We start from the raw sequence: 16,824 nt of genomic DNA, 5'->3' as shown, positions 1-16,824 counted from the left end.
GTAACGATTCCTGTGTTTTTTTGTTCTGTGCATGTGTGCGTATTACAAACTATTTTGTATGGTCATACACGTACAACAACGTTGTGTAGAGGGCTGACATGGAGATTTAGGTTCTGAATAGACAGTACACTTTTTTTTCAGCACATGCAATGATCAGGACAGAATAGCGTGAGTGGGAAAGCAAGTGAAGAGGGAAAACTAAGGAGAAAATCATACTTGACACAAGGATGAAACCTATTTACAAAATATTCCAGCATGCCATGATGAACTGACACATTGACAAGATTTGTCTACTGCTGGCATCCCATCATAAATAATAACATCCTCAGCCATATCTGAACAGCTAAAGGGCACTTTCTTACAATTTGGAAATGACTTGTGGAATTTCACCATATGAGGAGGACATGCTTGCAAGGGCATCTAATAAGATACTTTACAGTAATTATGACACGACACACATACTGATATGTTTTGTTTTTATTTTGTTGTTTTTACCGTTCGTTTATTTAATTATTTAAAAAAATGAAATGAAAGTGGGGAGAAATAATCACAACTTATAATATTCTGAATGAATACGGTGTTGAACATCAGGAGCTTGTGTGTGGGGAATATAATTACATAAACGAAAATCCATAAACACGGCGATATAACTGACCACCTTATTCTGCCGAAACAAAGTTGCATCTCCGTTTTCATTACAATATACTGCGATTGAACTAAAGACCTCCAGGTTGTCACACATTGCCTGTTCAAGTTGGACATCTACAGGCGCTAGTGTGCAATTACACACTCATGCCTTTAGTTCCACCATTAAATCCATTGAACACTTGGAGTGTCTACATCTTTAATAATTAAACTATGCGGAATTGGCTTACTGTGGCCTTTTGTATACAATACTCAATGATTTTTTGCTTTATATGTAGCCTATTCAACGATAACAAACATTTCCTGGACCTAATGAGCATTTGTGCCTAATAATTTTGCAGATGTAAGATCCAGTATGAGAAAATAAAATCGGCCTTCACAGAATTTAGTTTACAATTATACAAGTACACCGAGAGGTGGGTCACGGTGCCTCTAAATAATCTACCAATACTGCTAGTAGTTGCTAGTATGTTGCGGCTGCTGCTGCTGCTGCTACTACTACTACTACTACTACTAAATAAATAAATAAAATACTATTCAAAATTTAAAATATATATATATTATATATTATATTCATATATATAAAAAAAATATTATAGATGGAAATAAATACAAACTAATTATATTGCGCAAAAAAAGCGCAGAAACATTATATTAAAAAAACAAAGACTTATTTTTTGTAAAACGCGACATATTTACATCGTTTTATTACAATACACTGTTCGACGAGGGAAACAGAAAAGGGTGGGGGAGAACTACTGTTGTTAATGATAAGATTCCGCACACAGGCGGATGATGGAATCCAATCGGCCTCTCGCTGCTAAAGTCAGAGGGCAGCCATCTTGCGTTGCCACTGTTACTGACAACTTCTGTTCAATTTTCGCTGAAAAAGCTGTTATCGTTTCGTGTTTTATGGCAGGGTCACTGTGTGGAGTCATGAGACCATGAAAGTCTCTCAAAGAATGGACTTTACTGTTTGCATCGACCGTTAGTATTTTAGCTGTGACTTACGGGTTACAGACCAAAGATGTTTATTTTTAACAGGTGTATTTATTTATTTTTCAAATGAGCTTTGCTTACATTTCATTATTGATGGTTCTGACAAAATGATACAGATGAATCTTTGAGTAGTACTACTGTACGCCACACACTGTAGCATTTTCGCCATGGAGACCGAAAAAGCGCAGCAAATAATTCAGTGTATTGACAATTCCCAACATCCGGGCATTTTTTTATATTTCCACAATGCAACAGAATGCAAATGCTTCCTTTACACAGTGAAAACAAATGTCGTCAAAGTCTTTGCCTGCGACTTGCATACAAAACAGGCAGATAGTTATAGTAGTTGTTTTAGTAATCAAACAAGTCGACATTACATCACATTTTGTAATCAAAATAATCCTCACAAATCAAATTACAGCGATCCAAAATCAAATGCTTCTTAACGTACGGAGAGGGTCATTTCACCGAGTAAGACCGCCATTTTGACTTGTGAAGTAGGCTCGGAGTTGTCAAGGAGTGAGTGGCAACGCAAGATGGCTGCCGGTGGCGTCACTTCTTGCTACGGTCGGCGAGTAGGCGGCATTGCTTTTGACGCATGCGCAGTTACTCAGTTGAAACTACGGCTGGTAAACTAACTGGGAAGCTGCTTGCACTACACAAATAAACGATCATCTTTCTTTCTTTAGGTCAAGGAGGCGCATTTTTTTTTTTACAGGTTCCATTTGCGGGAGAGAAAAAACCTGCCCAGCAGCGATGAACTTTTTTGGTTTTGGCCAAAGTGCGGACATCGATATAGTTCTCAATGATGCCGAAACAAGGAAGAAAGCTGAACATAAAAGCGAGGACGGCAGGAAGGACAAATATTTCCTCTTCTACGACGGGGAAACAGTGTCGGGGAAGGTCAACGTCACGCTCAAATACCCTGGCAAGAGGCTGGAGCACAATGGAATCAAGATCGAGTTTATTGGCCAGATAGGTAAGCGACTGGCGGGGGCCTGCACCGTCTGCACGACACTCAGCCAGGTCGAGAAGTAGCAGTAGAAGTAGACGTCTGACAGGCGATGGCGAATAGTCGCTTGCTATCACTCACAGAGTAAAAGTGCATGAATTTACAGTATAATTCAATAAACCCTGGATTAAAATACCGGCACGTTCCCTCACACTAGCTTTCAAAATTGTGCGCAAGTGTCAGGTCTCGTGACAGGTCGTACTAGCTCGCAGGTCAGCTGACACAGCAGCCATTGATTGGCTAGCCGTCAACGCGAGGTCATGACTAGGTACTGCGAATATTCTTATTCACACTATCAACTATTTCTTTTTTTTTATGCTTGAATTTACATATACCCGCGGTGGGTAGTAAGTTACGAGCTATATTTACTCTGTTAATGTAACTTCACTCTATCAAGTGTACATGTCAAGAGTAGTTTTAATTCAACATAGATTTACTTTAGTATTGTTATAATACTTTAGTATTGTTTATGAAGAAAAACCACTACATTTACTTTGTTACACTGAGCTACACAGCTCTCATTATTTGTATTTTGATTTTTGATCTGCAGGTATTTATTATTGCATGATCAACTTTTGTTACTGTTTCACCAATTCCACACGGGAACAGCCTTTCATAATGAAAGAGCCATCCACAGTGGATGCAGAAATAACTTGAATCTGCCAAAAGCAATAATAAATAAAAAATATCTTTAAAATAACCAATGAAAATTAGACATTGCTTTTGAATTGTGTTATGGTTCAACAGAATTATTTAAAAGATAAACTCGTGAAACAGGCCTGAAGAAAAACGATGATCCCCTTAATGTTTTGTATCTCAACCTTAGGCAATAACAGTAATCAAGTTTTGTTATGAGACTTCAGCACTTCTCAGAAGGTATTTTGGCCAACTCTTCAATGAACAAACTGTTCCACTTGTCTCGGGATCTTCACTGTTTTTTGATTGTTGTTGGTTTTTTAAATATCTACTGTGTACACACACACACACACACACACACACACACATATATATATATATTCTTATATACATATATATATATATATATATATTCTTATATATATATATTCTTATATATATACATATATATATATATATATATTCTTATATATATATATATATATATATATATATTCTTATATATATATATATATATATATATATATTCTTATATATATATATATATATATATATATATATATTCTTATATATATATTCTTATATATATATTCTTATATATATTCTTATATATATATTCTTATATATATATATTCATATATATATATATTCATATATATATATATATATATTCATATATATATATATTCATATATATATATATATATATTCTTATATATATATATTCATATATATATATATATATATATATATATTCTTATATATATATATTCTTATATATATACATATATATATTCTTATATATATATATTCTTATATATATACATATATATATATTCTTATATATATATATTCTTATATATATACATATATATATATTCTTATATATATATATTCTTATATATATACATATATATATATTCTTATATATATACATATATATATATTCTTATATATATACATATATATATATTCTTATATATATACATATATATATATTCTTATATATATATATATATATATATATTCTTATATATATATATATATATTCTTATATATATATATATATATATATATATTCTTATATATATATATATATATATTCTTATATATATATATATATATATATATTCTTATATATATATATATATATATTCTTATATATATATATATATATATATATATATATATATATTCTTATATATATATATATATATATTCTTATATATATATATATATATATATATATATATATATATTCTTATATATATATATATATATATATATATATATATATATTCTTATATATTCTTATATATATATATATATATTCTCATGTCGTACGCCTAATAATGAAGCTTCATGAGGCACTTGCAATATTTTTGTGCTCTCTAGATGGTGGCCTTGGCTTAAAGATACAGGCTAGTAGTAGTCAGTGTGATGGAAATTTAAGAAATTTCCACTGCATCTTTAAACTAAGAGTGCCAACTAGTGGAGTCAAAAAAATATCACAAGTGCTTCATTTGTCCATCATTAAATTCACCACCTTATAGTATTCAGGATTATTTTGTATACACTCAGTTTTTAAGTTAATTGTCTTAAATGAGTCCAGAAAAATTGTTATAAAAGATGTAAACCACTGTCAAGGCTAATACAGAGTGTTGAACTTGTCTTTTCATGTCAAGTTAGACTTCAGCAGTGAGCAGGTAGCAGTTGTCAGAAGTGAATGACAAGCATGCACAAACTAGAAGGTATGAAGATTCTCCACTGCAACTGTCTGATGGTATTAATTCATCTCTTCCAGAGCTTTACTACGACAGGGGAAACCACCATGAGTTTGTGTCTCTGGTGAAAGACTTGGCGCGACCAGGGGACCTCATGCAGTCACAGACGTTTGACTTTGAGTTCACACATGTGGAAAAGCCCTATGAGGCTTACACAGGCCAGAACGTCAAATTACGGTGAGCTTCATTTAAGTGCTTTAGGCTATCGTGTGGCAAATATTTTCAATACTTGGCCAACCGCAAATACTTTCTGACAGATAGATGTCTTTTTCTACTTTAATATATATATTTTTTTAATATGTTGAAAAAAAAATTGTTCAGCATTTTGGTGTCAACTTTTAAACATGCTATATAAATAAAGTGGTATGGTAATGTGTGGTATGACTACTGTACTGTACATGTATAAAAGGTAATTAAAAAGAATAATAAAATATATATCAAGGCTGCACAAACTAAATAAGTATATTTCACCTATATACCCAGGTTGTCCTCTAGTTATGAACATTCAACTTTCCAACATTTCGCATATTTCGCTTGCAAGTTAATAAGTACGCGCCACATCATACATTATTGTACAGTAATGTACTGTAGATCAAATTTAATGTGATTCAACTTAAAAACAAATTTGACTTACAAACAACCTCTCAGAACCCATTGTGTCCATAAGTTGAGGACTACCTTTGATTGTTCAGATACTGAAATTAAACAATTTTAAATTAAAAAGTTATCTAAATGATTTATCGATTTGTCTAAAATAATTTTTTATGAATTTGACAATCAATTAGTCGTCAATTAATTGATTAACCAATGCACCTCTGATGTAAAATATGAAAAATTGTCTTGTAACATGGATTTGTAAAAGTGACACATTTGTAATTTTAACAAATGTAGGTCAAGTTAGTGTTGTCTCAAACAATGTCATATTATATTATATGATATGATTTTTTTTTTTTCTACTTAATAATTTCAGCCTTTTTTCAAATGTATTTATTTATTTATTGTATGGTGCAACTTTGAATATGGATTGCCTAGTGTGAGCGTGACCTAAATTACTATTTAGGTATTTTTTATAATAGAAAATACTAGGGAAAATGTGTTTTCCATGCAACTATTTTGATTTCAAGACTAATCTTTTGCTTCCAGCTATTTTCTGAGAGCCACAGTTGGCCGTAGACTGAGTGACCTCACCAAAGAGTTAGACATTGTGGTTCACACTCTCAGCACTTACCCTGATATCAACTCCTCCATCAAGATGGAAGTAGGCATCGAGGACTGTCTACACATAGAGTTTGAGTACAATAAATCCAAGTATGAATATGTTTCACTGATAATGCATATGGTTTGTATATTTTATTTAATTTTTTACTGATAAAGGGTGATCATGTCCTTTGCAGGTATCACCTAAAAGATGTTATTGTAGGCAAGATTTACTTTTTGCTTGTGCGCATTAAAATCAAGCATATGGAGATTGACATCATCAAGCGGGAAACAACTGGCACCGGGCCCAACGTCTACCATGAGAACGATACCATAGCCAAGTATGAAATCATGGATGGTGCACCAGTACGAGGTAATTTGGAAGATTGCATGGCAGTGGTAAATTACTATTTTCTGCTTTTCTAACTATGCCTGCCTGTCAGGTTCAATCAACCTAAAACATTTAATGAACAACAGACAAGGAAGGAAGACAAGACAAGACAAGACGTAGATTTTTTTTTTTTCGTGAGGAGAATGGAGATGTGCTCAGTTACAATCTCCTACCCGCTCTGAGGCACACTCTTCCGAGCACTCTCTTTTAATTTTTTTTGCAGGGCGTTCCAACAACAAAATGTTTCAGTCCTTATCTTGTGATAAGAGCACAGTTCCTGTTCTGCAGCTGCAAGAGCATGAGTCATGCTTTGCAATACTATAAGAGTAAATATGGGATAACTAATGTACATTTATTCTAACACTGCCCTTGACCTCCTCAGGAGAGTCCATCCCCATCAGGCTGTTCCTCGCAGGCTATGAGATAACGCCCACCCTGAGGGACATCAACAAGAAATTTTCAGTTCGCTACTACCTCAACCTGGTCCTCATCGATGAAGAAGAAAGACGGTATTTCAAACAGCAGGTACACATATGACACTTTTGCTTGTCTACTGGCGACATCAAAACAATTCATTGTTTCATTATTTTTGTGTCGGTTACATACTATGAGCATTTTTGTCCAAATGACACGATATCAAGTGAACTGGACCAGTAAAATCATATATTGTGATATTGCGCAGTTAAAATTATAACAATATCAGCGTTGTCATGTTGCAATATTAACTCATTCGAACCCAAAAACGTATAAATACATTTTTTATAATACTTTGTCCTTCACTTATTTATAGTTTTTTTATGCTAGAGTTTACAGGAGGCTTTGATGTAGCTTCTGACCTGAAGAGGTGGCTTAAAGCAATGTTAATTATTGCAAAAAATAGCCAACAGGTGGAAGCAGAGTATAAGAGATCAACACCGGGCCTTGTTGCAACAAGCTCTTTTTCCCAATGTTTTAAACGGGTTTGTGAATATTGATGAAACTTAGCTGTATTCTAATACTAATTGCTGCAAAATGGAAACTGATACAAATTAAAAAAAATCCTGCTGAAAGAAGTGACTCTAATCTTTCTTTTGGTAGGGTCTGTGTTTTTATCGCAATATAACACAATATTCTGTGGGCCTTGCAAAATCAGTCAAAATCCAGTAAAACAGCCGGGAGCGAAGGGGGTTGCTTCAGTGAAAATGGCTGCGAGTGAATGAGTTAAAAGTAGTAATCTGTTAAAAAGGTCTGGTTGTCTCCAATTTGTGCAGTTCTAGCACCCCCTAGTGGTTAGTTTATTAGTGCAGTTTAATTTTAGGCATGTTTTGGCCACTAAAATGACTCACGAAAGTGAGAACTATTTTAAATGTAGGAATGTTAGTAAGTCATCAACTTACCTATAAATGTGTAAACTACTATTGACCTTTTGCACATGACGTCACCACTCTAATGGGAACGCTCCTTCCGGGATGCTGGACGGCAAAAGAACCACTTGCCTGTATTGTAACCATTGAATCTGGTACAGCGTAAAGTCCTTCATCTAATCAATTATGTCATAAAATGGTCATATCTTGCTGTGCGATCGGTTGTCAAAATAAGTCAGTTAGCATGATCCACAAGTTTTACCTTCGCATTACGAGGTATATTGTCCCCAGATGCGAGCGTAGCATCTCGTCCCAGAGACCGCCAGCGAAGAGCGATTAAATCAGCCCCGGTGTAAGGAGAGCCGGTTAGACACAGGCATTGACTACATAATGATATAGGTCGTGCGCTGTAAATTCCGCCAAAGTCGGCGATTTGATCAATTTGGTAAAAACAGCAGACGACAGAAGGTAAGGGGCTGTTTTCAAACTAGCGACCTCCAACTATCGCGCTCTATGAGTCCCGACTAAATGTGCAACTTCGACTGACAGGCGACCTTAGGTTGAAGTAATAGATTCCATGGCTCGATGGGCAATAATAACTTTTAATTTGTAAAATAACAGTCGCTAAGTCATTAAGTCGCTCCGGGACACGTCCACTTCCATTCATCAAACATTTCCTACCGCCGTCCGTCATAGGGCAGTCATGTGATCTCGTGACGTCGGTGCAAATGTTCAATACATTAAAATTCATCATACCGTCCATTATACGTTAAAATATATATATACATAGATGTTGTTAATGCAATGCCATAGATTCCATCAAAACCAACTCTTACAATAAAATTGTATACCTTGTACTGTATGTGCTTTTTTAAACATCATATCTGTTTAAAAACTCAAATAATGTTGACTAACGTAACAAGCAGATGCCTGCCACATTCTCAAAACTTTCACAGAGTCAGGTTTGGAATTTATATTTGATGACCTTCATGTCAGAAAAAGCTGACTCGCACAGATGTCAAGTCGACCTGTCTTGTTTTTATGGTCCTAAAATAATTATTCCGCCACCACATCCATAGATCTTGAACGATCCTGCCATCGGTGAAGGGTGTTTTGTGCTTTACGGAGGCTTGTGCTGTTTTCTCAACTTGTGAACAATGTGCACTTGGGTGAAATGCAGTTTCATACAGGATCACGTTGAAAGATTAGGTTGCTTTGCCTCTTATTGGTGTGACCACACGTTTCTGCCATTATTGTTCGCCTCCCCAGCTAACATTCCCGGTGTTAAGGGGAAATTTGTGACCCGTCGGCATTTTGGACCTGTTTTTAAGCCTGTGGGTTTGCTTTGCACTAATAAATTACATGTGGAAATCGAAGTCTTCTCTATATCCGTCAATAAATCACAACTAAAATCTTTAATGGTCCCATGTCACTTCCTTTTTTCTTTTATAATCTTAGATGTAACTTTACCAGGTTTGCAAGATAATCTAAGTTGGAAATGCCCATGTCATTTTATAAGCTATTTTAGTTGGTCTTAGGCATCTGTTATTTTGAACTCATTAACTCATTCACTCCCAGCCATTTTCACTGAAGCAACCCCCTTCGCTCCCGGCCGGTTTACTGGATTTTGACTAGGGATGCACCGAAATGAAAATGTTTGTCCGAAACCGAAAACCGAAAATGAACAATGCTTGGCCAAAAACCGAAACGGCGAAAAAGAATTATGCCAATTTTTTTACTATCATTGCATTTATTATAATTAATTAAAATTATAATATTATTATAAAATATTTATTTAGCACTGGCATTTTAACCAAGCACAATATAAATTTAAATGTGCCCACACCGCAGAGATGTTGCATTAGCTAAAGACGGCCACCGGGATACTGGTGAAAAAGTGAAGCGTTCGAGGGGCTCGTATAAAAAAAGAAAAAGAAAAAAGGGAAGGCGCTGCAGGAGAAAGAGTGGCTCACCTGTACTCCAGTACACGGCAGTTCTATCTTTTTTCGATCCGCTTAAATGTTGTACACCAAGCGACGCCCCTCTTCTCCGGTGTGCGCAATGACCCCGGGAGCTGCTGCAAACTCACACCGTGAAAAGCCAGCGAGAAGCGAGGTGGACACTCACCCCCGCGTTCGCTGTTTAATTTAAACAGACGCTTGCTTGCAGCGGTTTTTTGCTTGCAGCGGTTATTTGCTTGCGTCACAACAACCTATTTTGGCCATATTCTTTCGGCTTTAATTTTATTTTGGTGGCCGAATACTCGGTGCATCACTAATTTTGACTGATTTTGCAAGGCCCACAGAATATTCTACTCTATTGCTATAAAAACATGGAACCTAGCAAAAGAAAGATTACAGTCTCTTCTATCATCAGGAAAAAAAAAAGTATATTTGTATCTGTTTCCGTTTTGCAGCAATTAGCGTTAGCATGTAGCTTAGTTTCATCAGTCTTCACGTTCCTGGTGAAAACAGTCAAAAAGAGCTTGTTGCAACATGGCCCTAGCTGATCTCTTATACTCTGCTGCCACCTGCTGGCCGTGTTTTGTAATAACTAACATTGCTTCACTGTTGCATGTTGCAAGATACAGAGGTTTTGCAGATTTGTGACCCCTCTGGCAAAAAGCGGAATAAAAGCCAGCGATGTGCACACGCCCACAGTGTCGAGAAGTTAGTTAGTGGTAGTTTTATTGTTTATTGCGCATTTTCATGACAAGGTCTTACCTTTTTAGCAAGCTGTGGGTCCCGTTTCATCCTCTTAGGTCTTTCCACATACTACAATATTCACGCTGCTCCAATATTGATCCACGTCCTCCCGCGACGCTTGTGCGACTTTAGTTTTGCCCTTTTTGTCACAATTGACAATGTTATACTTTTCTGCTCAGTATCCTGACCGTGGTCATTGGACGCAGGGGAGATTTTTCCCTCCATGGTCAGAGCCATCTCCAGGGACAACTCCCGTTGCATTGTGTTGGATCCATTGAGTTTTTATTTCTTCTTTTTTTTTTTAAGTGACACCCTTTGCGGCCATCCAGAAAGCACTCAATGTCGAATTGACCAATGTGTGTGCATGTGTCTGTATGCGTGGTTATGTTATGCATACAATAGTGGGATAAAAAATAAAATATAAAAAATAAAGGATTTTGATGGATTGGAACATTAAAATTTTTTCATCCACATATTTGAACACACAACAAAACCGCTAGAACTGTCATGTTACGAATATGAATGAGTTTGTTTTCTGTTAGCATGCTATTCAACAGACCTTGATGAGTCATTTTTGTCATGGTTAAATATGTTGAGTTATTCCACTTAGCAGTTGTATTTTTATTTTGGGGGAAAAAACCTTTGTGATGTTGCAGGAAATCACGCTGTGGAGGAAAAGCGACGTTGCAAGGAAGAGCATGTCTCATCAAGCCATCCTTGCCTCCCAACGCTTCGAAGGCTCCTCCAACCCTGAGAAAAGCCAGGCTGATGAAGAGGGCGGCTAAAAAGTTGTGAATATGAAATTCATTTGTGTGCGTCGGGAGTGAATGTGCTGTGCTTATTTAATATACAAGTGTGTGCCGACTGTCGAGGGAACAGGGGAAGCTCAAATTGTACTTGCAAGTTATTGTATTTGTTTGTTTCAAACACCTTGAGGTTTCCAATGGCCGGAGTTTACCAAATGGAGACTTATTTTACTGTGATGGATAACTTTCTCGACGGAACAAAATAAACACCAAATTAAGTAATGAGTTGGTATTGGTTTAGCTAACATCAGCATCTCCATGCTTTTGTATATAATTTGCAAATACATTTTGATTTAAAGTGTGTGTCTCAAACATAGCCTTTAATTCTAGCCTCTTTGTGCTGCAACTGTGGTCAACCATTTATCAACTGATCATTGTGAGAATGCTGAAAATTATTCTCATTCTTTCAACTACAATGAATACTTTGTCATTTTCACATAATTTATCTTTCGATTTACTTCATAAGCATTCAGCTGAGCATTCAGCTTTCAGCATTCCCAGGCAATTTCTACAAAAATTGCACCTAGTCTATATTACAAAGTAATTGCTGGCTTGTAAACAACTTTTATTCGTTTTGAGTTCAAGAAATATATATTTTTTATACATAATCAGCTTACATATTACTGTTGATACCGCTTAATTGAATGATAGACAATACATTTTCAGTGGTGTGTTGCTTTTAATATTTTCTTACATTCCACCAGAAATTACTTTTTTTTTTAATAGCATCATATTAAGAAGGAACAAAGTGCCAACATTAAAAATAAATTAATTAATAAATTAAAGTGAAAATATACACAAACAAAATTAAATACTATATATATATATATATATATATGTACACACACACACACACACACACACACACACACACACACACAAATGAATAAAAGTAAAAAATAAATCAAATTAGATTAAAAAAATAAATACCAAAATAAATATATAAATAGAATTAAATATCAATAATTAAAAATGCTCTGCTCTCACATTTATTTATTTCATGCTGCAGACATTGTCAGGTTGAAATGTTATTCAAATGAGGGGGCGGTCCTAAGGGTGTTATGGGTTGGGTTGGGTTGTTGCTGTTGTTCTAATTTCAGTTTTTATTTTCACTTTTCTTTATTTAGTCATTTATGTATTTTTTATTTGGGCAGTTTTGGTCCTCCATATCATATATGCTGAATGCCTTAACTAACTTAAGTCACTTTTGTGTCAAAAACGTGACACTTTTGAGTTCAAGAAAAAAAAAAACTTTGACATTTTGATGGCTCAAGGAAGTGTGTGCGTGTGTGTAAAATACTTTGAAGGAAACACTGTGTTAAAAGCCTTGCCAGAAAAAAATACTCTTTTGCTGCTTTTGCAGACCAAATAATGACTCCAGTTTTTAAAATAAATAATCTACAATCAAAAATTACTTAAAATTTTTAGGGTTTTTCAAAGTGTGGGACAGCGGGTCTAAGGCAATCCATTTTGCCATTAACACAAATGAAACAAGATTTTTTATTTTATTTTTTATTTTAAGCTACAACACCTCCCAGGGGAGCATGTTTCACACATTTGCTGAATTGTTGGTTGCAGTTCTTCTGTGAGAATTGCTTCATGCGTTTTTGTCTTGGTTGTGATTACTTTTAAAGTTCCTATCTCTTATTTGCACTCTGATCTCTTGTCCTACTTGCTGTACTTTACTAGCAGCAACAAACCTCTTCTGATTGGGACCACCACCTCCAATCGATTATGGACGGTGTTTTACAAGTGTTATTGACTAAACCGACCCAGACGCTTTTTTGGGGGGTCTGTCGGTCGTACTCTATTGGCGGCCGTCGTTTTGATGGTTAGTCTGCTTTGTGCCTCAGGATTGATTGCCAAAAATGTTTTGGATGGAGTGCCAGGCTACAACCGCAAATGCACTGTCCCTCTAACCTCCTAAATCAGAGATGGGCAATCTCTGACTTAGTCCTGGAGGTTTCTCACTTCCAACACAAGCTGATTCCAATTAACAGGATCGTTATCAGGCTTATGCAGAGCTTGCTGATGAGCTGATCATATATCGGCTGTGTTGGAGAAGGGCAACATGCAAAACCTGCAGGCCTTCGATGCCCACCTCTGTCTTAAGTCGTCATTTATTTTAGAACACATATCAAGTCAGAAAAGAAAAGCACGGAACTGTGAGCTTCTTTATGGATTATATTGAAGTTCAATATATTTTTATATTTCACACTCGTCATTAACTCTTTGACTGCCAGACGTTTTCAGAAAAGGGATGCCGCCAGTGCCAGCCGATTTAAGCATTTTGACTGATTTTCAAGGTCCACAGAAAATGTTCTGTTTGGACTATGGAAACACACGTACTACCAAATGAAAGATTGGACTTTCATCTTTCATCAGAAAAAAAGAGTTTGTTTCTACCTTATTCCGTTCTTTAGTAATCAACAATAGAAAATGGTTAGTTTGACCCAATTTCGCCTGTGTTGGACCAAAATACGGAGAAATCAAGCTTTTAGTGAAACGATATTATTTCATGCATTCTAGTGAATTTGACACTTCTTTTTGTCCATGAATGATGCCACAAACACCTAAATAGTGCTTTACTTCTATAAAACACTACCACCAAGAATGAAAAAGTGTTTTTTGATAGCAAAATACGTTTATTTACATTCAACAGTGTAACAATTTGACAACAATTTGGCAAACTATTTACAAATGTGTGCAACTGTGGTGCTATTTACAAATATGTGGATGTTTCAACGACAGTTTTTCTTTTTGTAACACTCTCCTGCGTGCAAAGAGACGCAACAGCATTTGCACAACAGATTGCCTCTTCGCGTGCGCCACTTTCTTGCCGGCCGTTTTTTTCCGGGGAATAGCAAGTATATACTGCAGTGTGTCATCAAGTCTAATATCAGGATCATGCTACGGTTACGTTACGGTTTCGTTACGTCTCGCTTCCCCGTGTCCTTCAGTTGCTATACCGGGTGGTAGGAGATGTTCTGATCCATTTTATCCACTCCATTCATGGTGGCATCGTAGTCCAGAAACAGTGTCTTCTCCGTGATCAGACTGTACCCGCTCCTCCGATGAATATGCATTGGACTCGGGGTACTCTTCATTGTCCGATCGAATGTCCGCTTGTGCAGCTCCGCGTTTTCCGGCGTTAGCAGCGCTAGCCGGTGAGGCTTACTACGTGATCGTAAACACGTCCAGGCTTCCAACTTTGGCGTCAAACTCGCAGTCATCATCATCATCATCATCAATCTGCATTGGTCGATGCCAACTCTCCATCGCCCGATCGAATGTCCGCTTGTGCAGAAGTACCCGGCCGGCTATTGTGCGCGTTTTCCGGCCTTAGCAGCGCTAGCCGCGCTAAGCCGGTGAGGCTTACTACGTGTTCATAACAGTCACGCCAAAGCTTCCAACTTTGGCGTAGAGCTCGGAGTCCTCCTCATCATCATCATCAATCTGCATTGGTCGATGCCAACTCTCCATCGCCCGATCGAATGTCCGATTGTGTAGAAGTACCCGGCCGGCTATTGTGCGCGTTTTCCGGCCTTAGCAGCGCTAGCCGCGCTAGCCGCGCTTACCGGTGAGGCTTACTACGTGTTCATAACAGTCACGCCAAAGCTTCCAACTTTGGCGTAGAGCTCGTTGTCATCATCATCGTTGACATCAATGCGCTTTTTAGTATTGATTGATGCTTTCCGTCTTTGAAAAAAATGCTCAAGCGTGAGCTGCTTGCAACCGGTTGCTTGGGCAGCCATTGTGGGCTTATTCAGCCATGTCTCCTCAACACTCTAGCTCCGCCTCACGTCTTCTACTGACGCCCACGGTGGGCGGCCCATCCAACCTTGTGCAAAGAGAGTCATCGCTGCCCTCTAGGGGCCAAAACGAGTCTTTGACTAATCAGATCTGCCTGATACTTTCAGCACAGCTGCCCAAGGCTTTCCTGCACCCGTTTTTGAAAAAAAAACAAAAAAACATAGGGGACGTCTTTTAACGTCCTCGGCGCCCTTCCCTAGGTTTATGCTAAACGTTTTATAACGTTTATGGCAGTCAAAGAGTTAAAGTAAAAAGGCACATTGTCGTGCCTTTGTCACAATGTTGTGCCAACTGATCTCCGTTGGATATTATACATTAGTAGTCACCAGCCTTTTAAAAACAGAGCTACTTCTTGCTATAGTTTGGTCAGGCTCTATTGAAATATTTTTTACATAAACTATTGTCATTCCGGAACTTACACCAATGGAAGTGTGATTTAAAAAGAAAAGTGGTGCTTTTGATGTTGTTTTTGTTTAAAAAAGAAAAAAAGAAAATTACCCACATCTAACTGGTGAGCTTTGTTTTGTTTTTTTCAATGTGCCCGGTGAGCAGCATGTTGGTGACCCTCTGTTCTACATAATATCCCTTTAACTTGTATGTGGTTTAACTTGCTGATTGATTCTCAGTCTTCACTGAAATATATTTTGAAAACATGGATCAACTTTGCTGTGTATACAACGTATGTTTATTTGTTGGGTTCTTTATTTGTATATTTTATTTTTCCAGTCCTGACGACAAAAGCCTGTCTAATGCAGTTTGTAAAAATTAACAACCAAAAAAAAAACTGTAAATTGGAATCGAATAAATATAAACTATAAATGAACAACGTTAATGATGCGCTGTTGTTAAGTTTTATGATATTCCTTCCCTTTCTCTTAAAGCTGATTTTAAGTATTTTGTATTTCAGTTTACCTTGAATTAAAGGGAGCAATGGAAAAGTTTTCTGTGTAGAAAATGACAAATGTCTATATCTGTAAATTACAGTTTCCTCACAATATATGCTCAAAGGATGCAGAATCTATAAATGTTCACTGCTGTTTAGGGTTTCCTATATGTAGCTAAGATATATTTGCAGAAATTATTTAATATTTTTAGCTAGCCGGTACATTTGAGGCATCTTGGTTTCAAATCTCTGTGTGAGGTTTTTGTTTTTCTCCAGGAGCTCTGGCTTCCTCTTATATTAAAACATGCATGTTATGGAAGGTTGTGTTTGCCTATACAGACCAGTTCAGCTGCTTCTCGCCCCAAATCAGCTGGGATAGGCTCCAGCTCACCTGCAAGTTCCAACCCACAAATCTGAAAAGCAGATGAATCGATGTATCTTTATAATTCAAGATGTGAAATTAGTAATTACACTTGTAAAAAAGAAAGAAAAAAAAGAAAGAGATTCAGTACACTGTCACTATACTGGAGAGGTTTCCTTTGTGCGCCACTAGAGGGCAAGTTTGTATCAGGTACACCCGAGCCGTATATAGAGAGCAGTTATTGTACGA

At 36.5% G+C, this 16,824-nt stretch overlaps 1 protein-coding gene across 1 annotated transcript; it reads left to right on the top strand.

The window, feature by feature from the left end:
- The first annotated feature begins 2,263 nt into the window (after positions 1-2,263).
- vps26bl (vacuolar protein sorting 26 homolog B, like) lies at positions 2,264-16,533 on the top strand. The gene is made up of 6 exons (XM_086099000.1): positions 2,264-2,623; positions 5,097-5,253; positions 6,220-6,384; positions 6,471-6,646; positions 7,047-7,189; positions 11,369-16,533. Exons 1-6 carry the CDS (start codon positions 2,401-2,403, stop codon positions 11,495-11,497), a joined length of 993 nt encoding a protein of 330 aa, XP_085955126.1. The 5' UTR covers positions 2,264-2,400; the 3' UTR covers positions 11,498-16,533.
- The last annotated feature ends 291 nt before the right edge of the window (positions 16,534-16,824 follow it).

This window comes from Leptonotus elevatus, chromosome 16 (assembly GCF_054856555.1).
Source record: "Leptonotus elevatus isolate MCC_2025b chromosome 16, RoL_Lele_1.0, whole genome shotgun sequence".
NCBI lineage: Eukaryota > Metazoa > Chordata > Actinopteri > Syngnathiformes > Syngnathidae > Leptonotus > Leptonotus elevatus.
This window is presented reverse-complemented; position numbering and strand designations above follow the sequence as displayed.